Raw genomic sequence first — 16,743 nt, 5'->3', positions numbered from 1 at the left:
TTGCGCATTGATATTTAGTAACATAATGGCATTTAAATGAGTTACATGTGTTCAAAGGTTTGTAGGCACCTGCTTATCAAGTGCTTTCTTTTTTCAATATTCAAGGATATTAATAAAACCTCTTTGAAAATTTGATTACATTAAGCCACCAGAGCATCTGTGAGGTCAGATAATTATATTGAATGATTAATTATGGATTTCAAGGAACACTTGGACATGGTCTGCTTCTTACAACCCACTAGCTAATGTTTGGGTGTCTAGCATTGGGCATGGTGATCCAAGGCTCATGTGCAACTGCTCTAGAGCATCCGGTTCTATTTACACTGGTTTTTATGGAGGTTTTGGGTGTAACTGAACATGTTATTTGGCTACTTCAGACACACTGATTTTTTTATGATGGTAGCAAATAGTGTAAGCATGGTGGAAATTATTATTCTCATCATTTTTTAATCACTTCATTTCTTGTAATTAACCATGCGTGTTAAATTTAGACAAATTAATTTACACTCCAAGTGAAAAATGATCAGATAAAATTGATTTAAAGGTTTCTATGCCATGGAGCAGCTAAGAGGCGTAATGATGCTCTTGTAATATTTGAGAGCAATTTACGAACCTCTTATAACTATTATCAATTAGCATTCATTGAACAATAATTTTCCTACTTGAAGGTATTAGCCATGCTTCCTTTCGCACTGCTATTTGTCCAAGGTCTGCTGAATCTGCAGCATGCTCTTGGAGATGTGACATATTTTAAGAGCAGCAGAAACCAGGTTATAGCTTCATTAGCAGCAGGAGTGTGTAGTGCGGTCATCATGGCCGTGAGAGCAGGACGATTAATTTTTCCAATTAAATCAAAGCACAAAATTCGAGTAAGGAGCTTTATCAAGTGTGTGTTTTCGTGGGGTAGGAGATTGAAGATGAACATTTGCGGATAGAGAGCATAGGGAAGTGTGTGTAGTCTTTAAACTCTTAGCCTTTTGGGTAATCTTCAGCTAGGTTATTGATCAGAGCCGTGTGCATATCGATCGCACATTAACACTGTGATCTCTCCATCATCTCACAGATGGAGAGATAGTCCAACTGCTTGATCTTATAGATCCTCTGAGTTGGCATCAATTAGGAACAAGCTTCTAATGTGTGCATCTGTGTGTTTTTCTTTCCTCTCTCTCTCTCTTACATGTCTTTGTTTCGCTCACTCTCTTATTCTCCATTTCTCTTTCTCTCTCAGTGCACATACTTGTTTGTGCGTGTCTAAATGTAGCTATATTTAAGGTTAAAATCTGTCTTTCTTTATTGCCTGATTTATTAATTTTTTTAATCTTGAGGTCCTGGCAGTAGGTCTGTGCTCAGTGATGTTTTTATAGGTGAGGACAGCAGTCAGAGACTTTACTGCGATCTGTTTGGAGCCGCTGTAGGGTCAGCTTCTCCGCTGTGGACAAACATTACTTGGGCAGCTGGTGAAAGCGTTAAAGATAGGAAGCGAAAAGGTCAGACACTCCGGAGCTACACAGCACTGACATGCAGATAGCGCAGAGTTCAGAGGACCGCACTCATTCAGGACAGAGAGGCATTGTTTTTTGTGCATGTTTGTTTTTTTTTCTCAGCCGTGAATAATATCCTCCCTCCACTCTCCAGAGAGCATCTACACACCTGAAAAGTGACAGGTCCCCTAATACACAACCAAACCAAACAAAGATGAGCAGCCTAATTTAAGACCCCTATCCATTCGTTGGCTCTGAGCTCCAGCCGGCTTAAGAGCTTTCCTTTAGTCACCAACATGCTGAAAATAATACTGGTTATTAAGTTATTAGCTTATGAGTAATATAGTTATTCCTATACACAGTCCAGCTCACTCTTCCTTATATATATATATATATATATATACAAACACACACACACACACACACACACACAATTGCTTTCTTTGGGTTGCTTGACTTACATTTGACTCTTTCAGACATATCGTGTTCCTATAGATGACACAAATTGATTTCTGTAGGAAATTTGATTGTAAGATGTTTTGACACCGATGTGACAGATGAAAGCCTGAAGGAGAAGAAAAATCTTTTTTCTTAGCTGTGGGAATTATAGTATGTGTGTGTGTGTGTGTGTGTGTGCGGGCGTGTGTGCATGCATGTGTGTGGTGACAGATTCATTATCAGCCGCCGATGTTTGATGTGTGTCATTTTGCTTGACTTCATTTGGCTCCTGTCATGACTGCAGGCTTGATTTCTACCACTCACAGAACAGAAGATTATTAAACTCGGTTATATTTCCTGATGTCAATCTGTGAGCAAGTGTTTGAGTGAATGCTGGTTTGTGCGAGCCTGAAAATGTGTGTATGCATGAGCGTGTGTTTCGGCGAGGATGTGTATTTAAAGCTTTAATCCGACCTGAGATTTTTGTCTAAACCTGGATGTAGCTAGAAAACATAAGACATTCCAGTCAGCCATGACATTGTCCTCTTCTTTCCAGTAGCACTGCTGTGTCTGATCCACTTGTACAAATGCAACACACACCAACATACAGTCACCACATCGGTTTCACTGCAGCACTGAGAATGATCCACCAGCCTAATAGTATCTGCTCTCTGGTGGTCCAATGACGGACCTGACCACTGACAGATAGAGTGAAAGGGGACAAATGAGGTATGCAGAACAAACTCTTCTTATAGCGGTTCCGTTCCTGATTCTTGGAACCTTAGTTTTTCCAGTGAACCAGCCCGCGCTTCTATACATTTAGAGGGGAACCAGGAATACGTCATCAGTGTGGGCCGTCACTGTGGCTGAATACAGCACCAGAGCCTTAGATAAACTGTTAGAGTCATGATAGGGTCATTGTTTATTCTTTGTTTACTGTGGAGTCAGACCAGAGTGAGAAATAATACTGTGTAAATGTTGCCGAGTTCAGAGCCGTCCTGCTGAGCTTCTAAACAGCGGAAAAACGTAACCAAGTGCTGCAGCTCTGACCAGCGCGCATGGTATCACGCCCAACAGCACCAGAAACAAACAAAAAAACCGGAGCATGTTCCTGTTTTATTTCATACTATTTATTTATATGAACTATTGTAAATTACCCAGTCCAGCTCCAATGCGCGACGACACTGTATTTGAAGCTCTGAGCTCTTTCTTGAGTTACAGAACCTCGAGACGCCCACAGACTACGTCACGGTTCGCGCTAAAAACCTACTCTTCTTTGGGTCCAGTTGGGAATGAACTTTTCTGGTTCCCGAACCAGTTTATATTGGTGGAAACGTGCTGAACGTTTCCAAATTTAGTTCACGAGCTGGAACTCTTCCAGTTCCTTGTTTGTGGAAAAGCACTTTGAGTGTCTATTTCAATCTAAATTATTTAATTTTGCTGAATATTTAAAAAAAAAAGAAAGTGGTGGTATTAGCCTTGGAGTTCATTGGCCTTTAGCATTAATTTGTAGTACAGCACAGTAATGACCATCATATTATTATAAACCCAAAACTTGTTAATCAGTTTATAGTCTTGTTCCATTCAGTTCACACACACAAGTGGGCTGGCAGGGGACTGTATGTGTGTGTGTGTGTGTGTGAGATAGTCTCTGTAAACAGCACTACACTATGGAAGGGCTCCCTAAGGATAACACACATGCTCTCACACACAGACATACACACCTGATCACTTTTCAACCCAACTTCTCTGTTCCTGAGAACCCATCTGTTCTCTCTCCCTCTATCTCTCAATCTCTCTCACTCTGTGTCACTCATTCACTCTCACTTTTTTCCACACACTCTCTCACTGCGTTTTCTCTCGTTCTGACTCAACTGTCTTTGCACTCATCCAGTTCCTGGCATTCCTCCAGCCCATCTCTCTCCCAGTTTCTCTCACGCTGTGTGTGTGTGTCCTGAGGGGATGGAGTTTAGTGTTCTTACAGGCAGATTAAAAGGATTCTCTTTCCCACCGTACACACTGTGTTCAAACTAGCCTCAAGACGCAATGCAATACTGTCCTTTTCACTCAACTCACCCATCAGTTATGAAACGTTCAGCTGTTCCTGCAGCACCTTCTTGTTTAGTTCACATTTACTCTTTCCTGTGCTGTCCCTGTGCTCATTTTCCTTCTGGCTGGCCATTTAATTAGGTACACCTTAATGTGGCTACACCTAATACATATTAATAGCACTTTAGTATGTACACTTACTAAATGTATCAGCAACTATTTTATGCAATTTTATCAGGCACATTTACCATGCAGGTGCACCTTTCTACCTCTACAATTACTGATTGTAGTTCATCGGGTTCTCTGCATAATTTTTTGACCCCTTTACACGTGTGCTAAAGAGCAGTTCTGAGAGTGTCTAGCACCCAAATAAAGTGTATACAGTGGTGGGATCCTGACCACTGATGAACGATTTATGGAGGGCTAGCTAACTGTGCATAGCCTGTCCAATATGTATTTAATGCATTTTTTTCTTTCTGATCTGATGAACTTCTTACCATCAGTGTCAGACAGAAACCTTAGGTCTCCAATAGTAACTCTACCAGAGGAGTTTAAAACCTTATTGATGGTAAATGGAAGTTAATGTAGAAATTATCTAATACAAATAAGTTTGTACCTTTTTTTTTTTTTGGGTCCACTCCTCCTGAAGGTTTTACACAATGTATTTGGCACAGATCACAATGGAGAAACAAGGTTTTGTCCCGGCAGTATTGTAATACACTCTCTGAACTCTGATCCCCAACAGTGGGCCCAGTAGTGGCTTCTCCAGGTGGCTGTCAAGTCAGATGATATTAGCCATGGCAACTTTCTGACGGCCCAGCACGTCAGGAAAAGCTGGGTCAAATCTTTCTCTCTCACACACACACACGTGCTCTCTCTCTCTCTCTCTCTCTCTCTCTCACGCTCACACACACACACACACACACACACACACACACACAGGAACACCACATGCATCGGGCACACAGACAAATGAAGTAGCCACGTGGTGCCTGAAGCTACTCTTACATCTTACATCAGATAATTACCATGTCTTTGGGCACATTAAAAGAGTCTACAGAATAGTGTTTACTTAAATTATTATAATGGGAATATTTTTCTCTCTCTCGTTCTCTCTCTTTCTCTCAATCTAGGTGAAACGTGTACCAGTAGAGAGTTGTGATCAGTATAAAACGTGTTCAGAGTGCCTGGGCTCTCGAGACCCTCACTGCGGCTGGTGTGTCCTGCTCAATATGTGAGTATATACGCTGCAGGTGGTAAGATAAGATAAATACATCTGACATGTGTTATCTGAAGGTACCCATTCAGTGACACTGATTTGTTAATATATTATCAGTCACTATTAGTGATATTCAATGCAGTAGTTGTTCATGTTTTTACATATTCAGTTTTTTTAGCTTAAATTCCAGGACTGTTAACAGTTTTTCTCACATTTCTATGTCTTGTATTATTTGAAAAATAGTTTTGGAATGTTTCAAGGTCAGATGGAATCAAGTCATGATGAATGAATAACTTAAAAATGTGTTCCTCATGGTATTGTTTTAATCATTCTATTGAAGAATTGTTATCAAATGGATTCATGGTGATATCAGAGATTATTTGATTCAGTGAATCATTCAAAATTAGGTTAAACTTGAAACATGAAGCACTCAATCATTTAGTGCAGAATTATGGAATTGCTCAGAAGCTCAGAGATTTACACTCACGCTGTGGAAGCGTTCGACATCAGGCAGTCCTGATCAGAGCAGTGTGCCGTGTCTCCTGCTTTCCTGCCAAAAGCGGCCATATGTTTTGAATGATGTGTTTCTTCAGCATCTCGCTTTAAAGGAGAAGGGTCGCACATGCGGGAACAGGAAGCACATGGCTTATGGAGCTGCAAATCACACTGTTGTCGTTGTCACATCACCTTATACAAATCACAGCTAACAGTCAGTGCAGTGGGTGATTGACTTAGTGCAGGATTGATTCTGACTGGAGGGGTGTACAGGTGAATGAGAGAGTGAAAGCATCTTTAATTCAGTGTGTATGACCATTGCGAAAGCAAAAAAGAAAAAAAAAATAGTAATAGTGGGGAAAGTTGTGGCTGAGTGATTTTGAAATGCTGGGAGGGATTTTCCTCAGGATATGAGACAAAGGCAATATGGAAATGTTAATTAAAATTTGCACAAACTACACTAAAAACATTTCCCCCCTATCTTCCATTCCCATTCCCCCCTCTTCCATTTTGCTTGGAGGGCGAACATTAGCATGATTTTTAATTGAGGGCATGTAAATGGCAATTGAAAGCAGCTAGCATAGTCACCACACTTCATATCAGCCTAGCCACTTTTCCTCACAAGCTGTCTGCTGAACATCTCTCAGCCTGTGAGGCCAAGTCTGCAGAAGCTAGCTTTTACAGCTCCAGGCTATCGAGGGAGAAGAGATGATTAGCATAACAGTCTTAGTGCTGTTGCAGCCGTTTCTCTCTCTCTCTCTCTCTCGCTCTCTCTCTCTCTCTGAGTAGAAGTACAGTAAAAGCGCAGTGTGCCCTTCCCCTTTAGCACTCATATTAACTGTTTAAATTAGCAGCCAACTCAAGGGAGCTGATCCTTACATGTACATGAACACACAGTGTTTTAAATGAGGTCATGCTTTGCCCCAAAGCTCATGGCCTTGCTTTAGAAATACTATTGACTGCTATATTGTTATTGACAGTTAAAAAATTACTCTTTCTTATTATTTCAAGTACAGACTTAATAAACCTAATGTAATCTTCCTTCCGGGTTTGGTTGCACACTGCATACCATTTACTCATAGCATACATGATATTTATGTTGTGCTTATCGTTCATCATCTTTTCTCTGTCTAGATGCATGGATTATATAAAATTAATTAAATAAATAAAATTAAATCATGTATTTAAATTAGTGTTTTACCTCATAAATGATTTAGATGTCTTTAGTAAGTATTTTGGTTTAAATTATTGACTTACTCCATATAAAATGTTAACACACTTTCTCAATCTCATATTACTTACATTTTTCAGCAGACTGATATTAGTGAAGCATATAGAATAAAAGTGCTTAGTCCTTTTTATACATCTAATTTATCATATTTAATCACTGAAAACAACAGTAAATGCTAAGTTTTATTGAAGGTAATTTATGTCCTGCAGTGTGTGTGTTTAACCCGGTTACTAAAGTCTAATGTTTAATTTTTGAGGACTTTTCTGTTCATGTAATTCGCTGGATAAATAGGTGTCGGTAACTCGACTACAGAACAAGTGCAGTAAGCGGTGTGTTGGTGGAATGAGTCATGCTGTAATTGTGATTGTATATGACACCTGGTGTGATGAAATTGTCTCTGTCTGTCTGTAGCTGTTCCCGAAAGGATCGTTGTGAGCGAGCTGATGAGCCTCAACGTTTCGCCTCTAGAGATGACCAGTGTGTGCAGCTCTCTGTTCAGCCCAACAACATCTCTGTCACCATGTCTGAAGTTCAGGTGGGAGAGACAGATATATACATATTTCGTCCTATGGGATCCAAACTACACAGAAATGTATAGCACATAATTCATATACACCAATCAGCCACAAGATTAAAACTACTGAGAGTTAAATGGAGTAATGTTGTTTATCTCACTATAAAGACACCTGGCAAGAGGTGTGGTATGTTAAGCAGCAAATTAATCATCAGCTTTTGAAGTTGATGTGATGGAAGTAGGGAAAATGGAAGATTGTAAGGATCTTATTGACTTTGACATATGCCAAACTGTGATGCTTATATTCTTTTGGTCAGAGCATGAGCACAGGTCTAGTAGGGTGTTTCTGATATGGTGACAGTATCTTGACACTAGTCACTTGTCTGTGGTTTTAATCTTGTGGTTGAACCCGTTTGCAAAATATGTGCACACTTGAAAGTGCGCCTCAAACTCATGTATGAAATACGGTTTAGTTTCTACAATTTAATTTCATATTGGAAAACCCATGTTCTCCTGATCTCAAGCACTTTCAATGTACCTCTTAGTTGCGATGGTCTTGTATAGTGTGCAGTCATGGGAATGTCTGCTATGCACCAGTAATATAAATGTGACACCACTGTCCTCAACCAGGGATGTTTGCTGATTTTTCTTACTCTTGATTTGGACCTTAACTTCTCTCAAACCCAACAAAAATCAGTTAACTTTGGAGGTCTCCACCGAGTATTAATGGTAATTAGGGCTGTGCCATATCGTATCTTTCGTGATAATATTGTCATCATTTTTAAAGCGATATAAAGAAAATCAATATTGTGATAATTGTAATATTCTGACTTGTTTACTTGTTTGACTTGTACGTTTTAACGTTACTTTTTGCTGTTTATATGTGCACACAATTTTCTGCACTTTGGTTGTGTGCTAGATTTATATGCTACATTATTGTTTTACACAAAATCAGAATCTCAGTTACAGTTGACAAAATAAGCAAATGTTTATTACACCTTTTAAATGTAATAAATGTTTGTTACATTTGTAGTAAAATAAAACTTATAATACTATTCATATATATTAAATATATTTAATTTATTATAATTAATATTAGTATAATATTGATTTTGTTTAAATAGTGTATTCTTGAAATGAATAAAAGTTTTTTTTTTTCAGTGTTTTTTATATCGCCAAGAATATCGTTATCGCCAAAATACCCTGAAATATCGTGATATAATTTTAGGGCCAGATCGCTCACGCCTAATGGCAATATATTGCTAAAAATGTTGGTCTTGCATGTGCATGTTTTTTAAAATACAGACCAAAAGCAGGTGCTTGTGTTTGTCTTGTCTAGAGAAGCTGACTCAAGAGTTAAAGTCAAGTCCATGTCTCTGTCCATGATGTAACTGTTAAGCCATCCACTATGAGTCACTGGTGAAGAAATCCGGGATACTGCAGCTACACTGTTTTCCCTCATAAACATTTTTTCACTTACTTTAGATTTCTCCAGGGCTTTAAACACGTAGCTGCGATGTTCTCTGTCAAAATACACTGTAATTATCTTGATTGGTTTGATGAAGATGCACTAAAAAGCATCCATCAATTACTTAATCTTTCCAAAGCCATTATTTTAGTTTTAAGACCAAAAAATGAACCCCTTAAATATAGCTGGAAATCAAAATTGGCCTTTTCATATTAGTTCATGACCCTGGTAATTTAAGTGTATTTCATCATACACATCCTATAAATAAGCCTTGTTTCTTGTAATCTTTGATCAAAATTAAATTAGTTTTGTACAGAGTTTTGATTGTTATTGTGTATCAGTGGGTGCAGCAATATAACACAAACTGTTATATCTTAACTTTCCCTCCTACAGCCCTCAAAATGATAATCTAGGTCAGAAACCCTCCTTAATATTGTGTTCATTCTGAAATTCATGACAGTATGGAAGGCAGTGTAGGTTCCTGTTGACTTTAGCTTAGATGTTAAGCCTGAGTTTATTAAGATTTTGAAAGTCTGGAACAAGCCGTGCTCCTGGTCACTTGGAAGAATTGGTCTGTCTTCCAGTCAGAGTTCTGAGTTATGTAACTTGTAGGCAGTTCTTGCTAGAATGATTAATCTTTCCCAGGGTTGATCAAATTTCATGCCATTGGAGTTATTGAATCTACATGATTTGTATTATATATATAATATGTGTGTGTATCAACAAAGTACAGACATGAAAAAAGTAATAATAATGTAGTATAATTATTAACCCGAACCACGTCTCCAGCTCAGCATTAAGCAAAGTCTCTCTCCCCTATATTATGCTCCTCTCAGAAATATTATTTCATGTTATGGAAGGCAGTTGCCTTATGAGTACATTTTCCCACATCTTTAAACTGCTAACATTCTTCTAAAATCAAATTCTGCAAAATTCTGTGACCCCACTGCTCATTTCCAACATGGAAGCCACACTAGGGATTCACAGATGAAACATTTAATTCGACTGGCCTTCCTTTTGTTCCCAATTAAAAAAAAAAAAAAGAGCCTTGAGTGCCCCATGTCCTTAAGGGTAGAAATTGAGCTCTGATGAAGGCCTCCTTTGATTAAATGCCCTCCTCTTTCCCTCCAGAATCCTCTCCACCCGAGTTGTGCTTGTTAAGTGTTTCATCCTCAATGAGTTCAATCTTCCTCTCAAGTTTTTTTTTTTCTTTTGAATAAGCCACTCTGCTGTGGCAGCTGTATGTGTTGTGAAGGCCGAAGATTCGCATTTGTTTTTCACACCTCCCACTGTTCAGCTGTATTATTAGCCCCGCTTTACCCCGCACAGCTGCAACTGTCTGTTATCAGCCCTTACTTACCTTGCTTAGGCGAGTTAATTAACAGCATTTCTGTCAGTCGTTTGGAACTTTAGCAACCAGAATAGATCACTAAAGCTGTTTCTAGTGCTGGATATAGTCTAGATCCTGTATTTTGACTCTCCTCAGCCAAGCTCAGTCCGTTGAGGGCACTTTAAGTTTATGGTTGGATTTATGATGATGGTGAAAACAAAAGTGATGGGAATAACAAAGGAAACCATAAGTGGAGAGACAGGGGGGAGTATACATAGCAAAAAACAAAACAGCAGGCTGAGGTTGAGTCCTCCCTCAACCTGACAAGGCTTTTTTTTGACAATTATTGATAAATCAATAATTTAAAGCTTGTTTAATAATGCTATTGATAAGTCTTCATGCTAGCGAGGTCCTCTTCACCAAAGCTCAATGTGAAATACCTCTTGACTAAATTTCATAAATTTTCCTTGTCAAAATAATGAGTGAGTGAGTTTCAAAGACACAGTTAATCATCTAAACTTTATCTTATTTGTAGAGGCCCAATGACAGCTGCATTAAACTAAATATGACAGCAGCTGTGGCCATTCACAATTTAGCACATAAGCACCAATGCTTTAAAGTGTCAAAACTGGGCACTCCCAAATGGTGCAGCACTCTAAGTGTTGGCTCTATCATCAGAAGACTGAGTTTGCCCCCCTAGCGAAGCCTCGTCTAGCCTGAGCATCTGTCAGCTTAAAACTCGTGTTAAACTTTCAGTGGCATTTCTTTAGCAACAGTTTGAAAAGAAGCAGTGGCTTGGCTTCACATACCTCAGATGAAGCTTGTGCTTACACCCACTCTCCTGAAGCTGAAAATGGAATTGTCCAGGACTGATATTTGAGTTAAAAAAAATAATAATATATTACAAAACACTTTTTTCTGTAAGATTTTGCTAAAAGTTTTTTTGTTTTCAAAACCAAACAACTTACCACATCTAGTGAAAAATGTATGTGCATTCAAATGGTGCTTTAGTATAGGACATTACGTAAAATATACCTGCTTCGTGGTTCTTGTTGTTTAACCTTCAGAAGCTGTAGATGTGTGATGGGATTTAACATCAGCTTGTAACTGATCTGATGTAAATGTATATTCTAAACCTTCAGGTGCATTGAAAATGATTTATTTATGTACAATAATCCCTCACTACTTTGTGGTTCATATTTTGCGGATTCGCTACTTTGCGGGTTTTTTCAAGGGGGCTTATGGCCACTATATCGCGGATATTGAGGGAAAATCTAGGAAAAACGTAAGTATTTCTTACGTACAGTTCATGTCTTGTTCATGTCCACATCCAAGAGAAATTTACTTACACTAAATCACAGCTTAGGAATGACTCTATTAAACAAACTGGTAGAATATCACATGTAGTTCCAGCTGAAAAACATTATAGAATGACTGTCTAATGCAAAGGGTGGGTTGTTAACAGTACAGGAAGGTTTTTAAAAGTCCAAATACTCGTTAAATACATAAAAAAATATCTTTCCTCTACTTCGCGGAAATTCGTTTTTCGTGGGTGGTCTTGGAACCTGCTGTAAAGTACATTTATGGAAAATATATAATAGCTCTTCACTTTTAAGGGTTAATCACAAACTTTTAAAATTTTTCCTTGTCCAAAAAAACAGGCTCTTCATTCACACATTAAAGGTTAAACATAAACTGAGGTTAAACATAATGTTAATGAAACACACTGATAATGATGTTCTCTTTTTTGTTCTTTTGTTTGTGTTTGACTGGTTCTCTAGTTGGTTCTTCAAGCGAGGAACGTTCCAGATCTGTCTGCAGGAGTGAACTGCTCTTTTGAAGACTTCACAGAGACTGAAGCTCGGATTCAGGGTTCCCGCATCTACTGCCTCTCTCCCACTGCTAAAGAACTCATCCCCATCACTCGTCACCAAGGTGGGTGTATAGTGTGTGTGTGTGTCCAAAATAGTAACTTTACAGGAGAAGGAGGAATCTTCTTAACTTTCAATGAAAGTCAGTGTAAGATGATTTTAGTGCAAGTATTTTTGAAGCGTTTCTATTGGTCCATTCATCATTCACACATGTAAAGGCCAGCTGTTGTTTTCAAATGATGTAGCAAACAATAAAAATTCCACAAAATTGATAAATATAATGCATTTCATAATGTTACCAAAGAATGCAATGTACAGTTATGCTTTTAATCCTGTAATGTGAGCATCCTGATGTTCCTACAAGTTGTGGTAATATTATAACAGTCCATATGATCCTTAATCCAGATGTAACAATGTTGGCCATGGTCATGATAATGCATGCTAGTCTCCAGGATATCAGTTGTTCTCCTGCGTTTAGTTGCTGACAAGACCAATCAATGGTTGGTTTTTCCATCACACAGTGCTTTGAAGTTGGGAAGCTGAAGACTAACACAAGCCTCCTTTGAACCATGTAAAGTTTCAACACATCTTTCAATCTGACACTAACACATCGCTGGGCAGCGTAACATGTTTGGAGAACACTAACTGCCACATTTTCCAAGTCAGTGAACCTGCAATTGCTAGTAGTGCTGGGAAGTGTGTGTTAGACTAGTGTTGCTTCTGGCCACAAATGTGGCATCCTAAGCGTTAAAACGGCAATTTTAAAACGATAAAGCCAATGCTTAGAGTCGTGTTTTTAATGTATCACAATCGTGATGTGTAGAAACAGAATCGTAATTTAATGTTTCTGTCCATATCATGCAGCAGCTCTGTTTGTGTCTATGTGTGGAGGAAATACACATCGCAGGAAAATCCTAACTCAATAGAACTCACAAATGGACCTGGCGTGGTGAATGTTAAGGTGTACACATGAATAATGCACAGAAGATGAAAGAGCTGTCGATCCAGAACGCATTTTAAAATCTTCATCTTCTCCTGCTTAAGGCTTCTCAGTCATTAAACGGGTATTAGAATAGAATCGAGCACATTTCCATGCTGGCGGCCTAAGTCAATTCCTATCGAGCGTCATTTGCTCCGTTCCACAATAGTCACAGTATTCTTACTGTCTCTATGGCAGAAAGAGTGTGGTTTCTCTGTAAAGATGGCTATTTTGATAATGGGAGGATCCTACAGTGCAATTTTGATCACATCCATGGTAATCATAGCACATTCAAAGGCTATTTTTACCAGTGCAGTGCCCCGCTATGAAGGATGGAAAGAGATGTGTTGCTTAGATACCTTTCTTTCTTTCCCTCCATCACACTGACTCTCACTTTCTTTCTCTAGGTGATAAACGTGTGGTGAAACTCTATCTGAAATCAAAGGAAACGGGGAAGAAGTTTGCCAGTGTGGATTTTGTCTTCTACAACTGCACTGTCCACAAATCGTACGTTTCATTCTCTATCTCTCCTTTTTCCCCTTTTTTCTCATTCTATCTTCTATTTCCTCTTCCTTATTTTTTTGCCCTTCTCTTGCTTTTTCATGCTTTCTCCTAATTTTCCCGTTCTCCCTTCTCTTTCTGTCTCTCTCGCTCTCTCTTTCTCTCTCTCACACACTGCTTCACTTTATCTTCTCTCTTTCTTTTCTCTGTTCCTCTCATTTTAGCCCTGGGGGTTGTGGGGGTCATATTTCTGTAGCCATGGAAACATGAAGAAAGATGATTGACAGGTTTTTCATGATCTCTGGAGGAAGGGTGTGGTTTGAAGAGCTGCAGATATGTTCTACAGTACAGACTGGACCCTCTCACTCCACAAATCACATCAGTAACATGTCATCAGTGTCACGTGAAATTTTCATAAATGCAAAATTTTCACATGATAGCGACAGTATAGCAGCACACAGAAATACATCAACCATTTAGAATCCCTGTGATCCAAATGATGACTGGGCTTTGAGGGTCCAGAAGTGTTTCTTTTTTTTTTTTTTTTTTTTTTTTTTTTTTTTTTTTTTTTCTTCTCTCTCTTCTTTTTCTCTGGAAGTGTTTCGCACTCACATGTTACCACCAGAGCATAGTGCCACACTCCAGGTCATACAATATTCTCCCAGCAGCATGAGAGAAAGAGGGGATAGGACAACATACAGGGCAGACACATGCACACAGGCAAACACACACACACACATTTGTATGCATGCATTAGCATCTGTGTGTGAATAGAAGGTATAAACCCTGTGATTTTAAACTGGGCTGAAGGGTACAGAAACTGCACAATTTCACCCCTTTCTCTTTTTATCAGGAAAGAGGCAAGAGGCTTATGAAGCACACACACACACACACACTCTCTCTCTTTCCACACACACCCCCTCTTATTTATTCAACTGATGAGGTCCCGTGCACTTTGAAATGCCATAAATTTGCATATTAATATTAATCTAATTTGGAGCGGAGCCGTTTTGGGCTGAGGCAAGAAGGGGGTCGGGAAATGAGCGACGCTGAAATGGAAAAGCGCACACAGTCATGATCGCCTCTTAATTAAATAGATCCATGTCTATATGTGCCTGAGTGTTAGTTGTCACACCCTGAGCCGGGTGCCAGGGCCTTCCACACAAGAAACACTCTGCCACTTCATTCTGTTCCCTGAGAACCAAGGCTTAGAAACAGTTCCATATCATGTTTATCTGTATCATTTTAAATTTTGCAATACTAGTATCATTTTGAATTAAAAACAAAACGAGAGTGGCTTCAACCGTAAAAGTCTGTGTGATCCAGGACGTGAGTGTTTTCTGACTCCAGCTGACTAATCAAGGAGCCCTGATATTAATCACATGCATACTTAATGTAATTTAGAAAGCCAATCAGCGCACTCGATTTTGAAAAAGCAAGCTTATTGGCTCAGAGATGTTGATAAGACTGACTACTTTTGGTAATGTAGGATTCAATGAGATTCAGTACTAATTTAATTGGTACTATAATGGCATTTAATCTGATACTATCTCTAAAAGAAACTCCAAATCCCTGAAATGGTAACTTTATGGGAAAATGAGTTCTTTAACATATGGCAAGGTCTATGATTTCCTGATAGTTTCAATAATATTTGAACAGATATTTGAATAGTAACCGTATAATGACTCAATTCCTGCTAAATATTGATTCATCTTTTGGGGGCATGGAGAAAGAAAATGAAGAATGAACAGCTGAATAGACTAATGTGAGTGAAGAATAACAATGAGCCACTATTTCTTTTCTTGTTCTTTTCCTCAACAAGGACACAATGTTAAAGGGCAGCTAGCAATTTCAAATCATAAAAAAAAAAATGATTTCCTCAATTTGTTATGACAGTGATGATGTCATGATGTGGACGTCGAGTGCCTCTGAAGCGGCATGTAATTTGTTGTAGTAGGTTATGAAGGGATGGAAAGACGTGGATCAGAGAACTGAGATGAAGAGCAAAAGATGTCTGTGGAGGAAAGAAAAAAGGAACAGATTGAGGGACCAATTACTTCCTGAAAAAAGAAAAAAAAATAAGAATATCTTTGTGTGAGCCTGTAAGTGAACTCACATTTCTTAAAGAGCATTTGCCATTTCACTTGCCAGCTAGAACTGGAAAGAAAAGTGATAGCTTCATAGTGAAAGTGAAGGAGGGAAGAGAGAAAAATGACAAATGAGGGGTTGTATTGTCTTTCCTGTTGGGTGTGTGGATGTGGAGGCCTGGACAGAGCAGCCATTTTAATATCCTAAAAGAAGAGAAAAGCCAAGCCCTACATGAATTTATCTTAAGAAACCACTTCATTTGATGTGTGTGGATTATTATAATTCTGGTTCACAGGGCCAACTGAAATGAGGTCTCCCACCCCATCGTCTCTTGAGCTCTATAGTTGGCTCAGCGCGTCCAGCATGGGCAGGCTTTATGGAGACTGGGAATCTAGTGAGGCCCTGAAATTAACCCCCCACTTCAGACTGTGAGAGGATGGGTTTTAAGATGCGTTCTGGATTGGTAGGGTAGTGAAGAGGGGGGCAGCAACAGGAGTGTGGGATTAAGCCCCTGTTGAGAGAGCGAGAGCGAGTGAGAGAGCGACAGGGGTAGAAGGAGACAAGAGAAGATATAGGGGCTCATTTTTATTCTTCAATCCCACCAGTTCAATCAACCGTTCAATCTTCAATTTCTTTCTTGACCAGCACCGCCTCCAAAACATGAATGAGTCTTTTCATGAAATGGAGCCTTTTTATGGCTTAAATACCTGGATTTTTAAAATTGAATAGTATACGAATATCTTAAGCACTTTGGGAAATGTATATCAACAGACAAAATTGTTTTTTATTTAATAACAATTTTTATACATGTTAATTGGCAAATGTATGATCTGCAGACAGAACTGAATCACTCCATCTAGGCTGTATACACACAGAACACATGGCACCAAAATGAACAAATAAAGTATAATAAATTAGATTTTTAATTTTTGAGATTCTGATTTGAGACTCTACTCATGTTGGGGCCCTACAGTGGTTTTTAATAAATAAATAAATAAAAATAACATGCTCTGCTCTCCCAGCACTCTATCCATATTCAGCCTCATCAGTGTGAAAGTCCTGAATGAAGCCTAACCTAT

General features: G+C 38.8%; 1 protein-coding gene across 1 annotated transcript in view; it reads left to right on the top strand.

Moving 5' to 3' along the window:
- The window catches only part of plxna1b (plexin A1b), a 172,264-nt gene that overhangs the window by 89,992 nt on the left and 65,529 nt on the right, over window positions 1-16,743 (top strand). Inside the window, exons 5-8 of the mRNA XM_066662771.1 lie at window positions 5,102-5,202; window positions 7,325-7,448; window positions 12,007-12,160; window positions 13,483-13,582. Coding sequence (XP_066518868.1) covers window positions 5,102-5,202; window positions 7,325-7,448; window positions 12,007-12,160; window positions 13,483-13,582 — 479 coding nt within the window. The remainder of the gene's footprint in view (window positions 1-5,101; window positions 5,203-7,324; window positions 7,449-12,006; window positions 12,161-13,482; window positions 13,583-16,743) is intronic.

Source organism: Hoplias malabaricus, chromosome 3 (genome assembly GCF_029633855.1).
Source record: "Hoplias malabaricus isolate fHopMal1 chromosome 3, fHopMal1.hap1, whole genome shotgun sequence".
Lineage (NCBI taxonomy): Eukaryota > Metazoa > Chordata > Actinopteri > Characiformes > Erythrinidae > Hoplias > Hoplias malabaricus.
The sequence above is the reverse complement of the archived record's forward strand: the minus strand, read 5'-3'. Positions and strand labels throughout refer to the sequence as shown.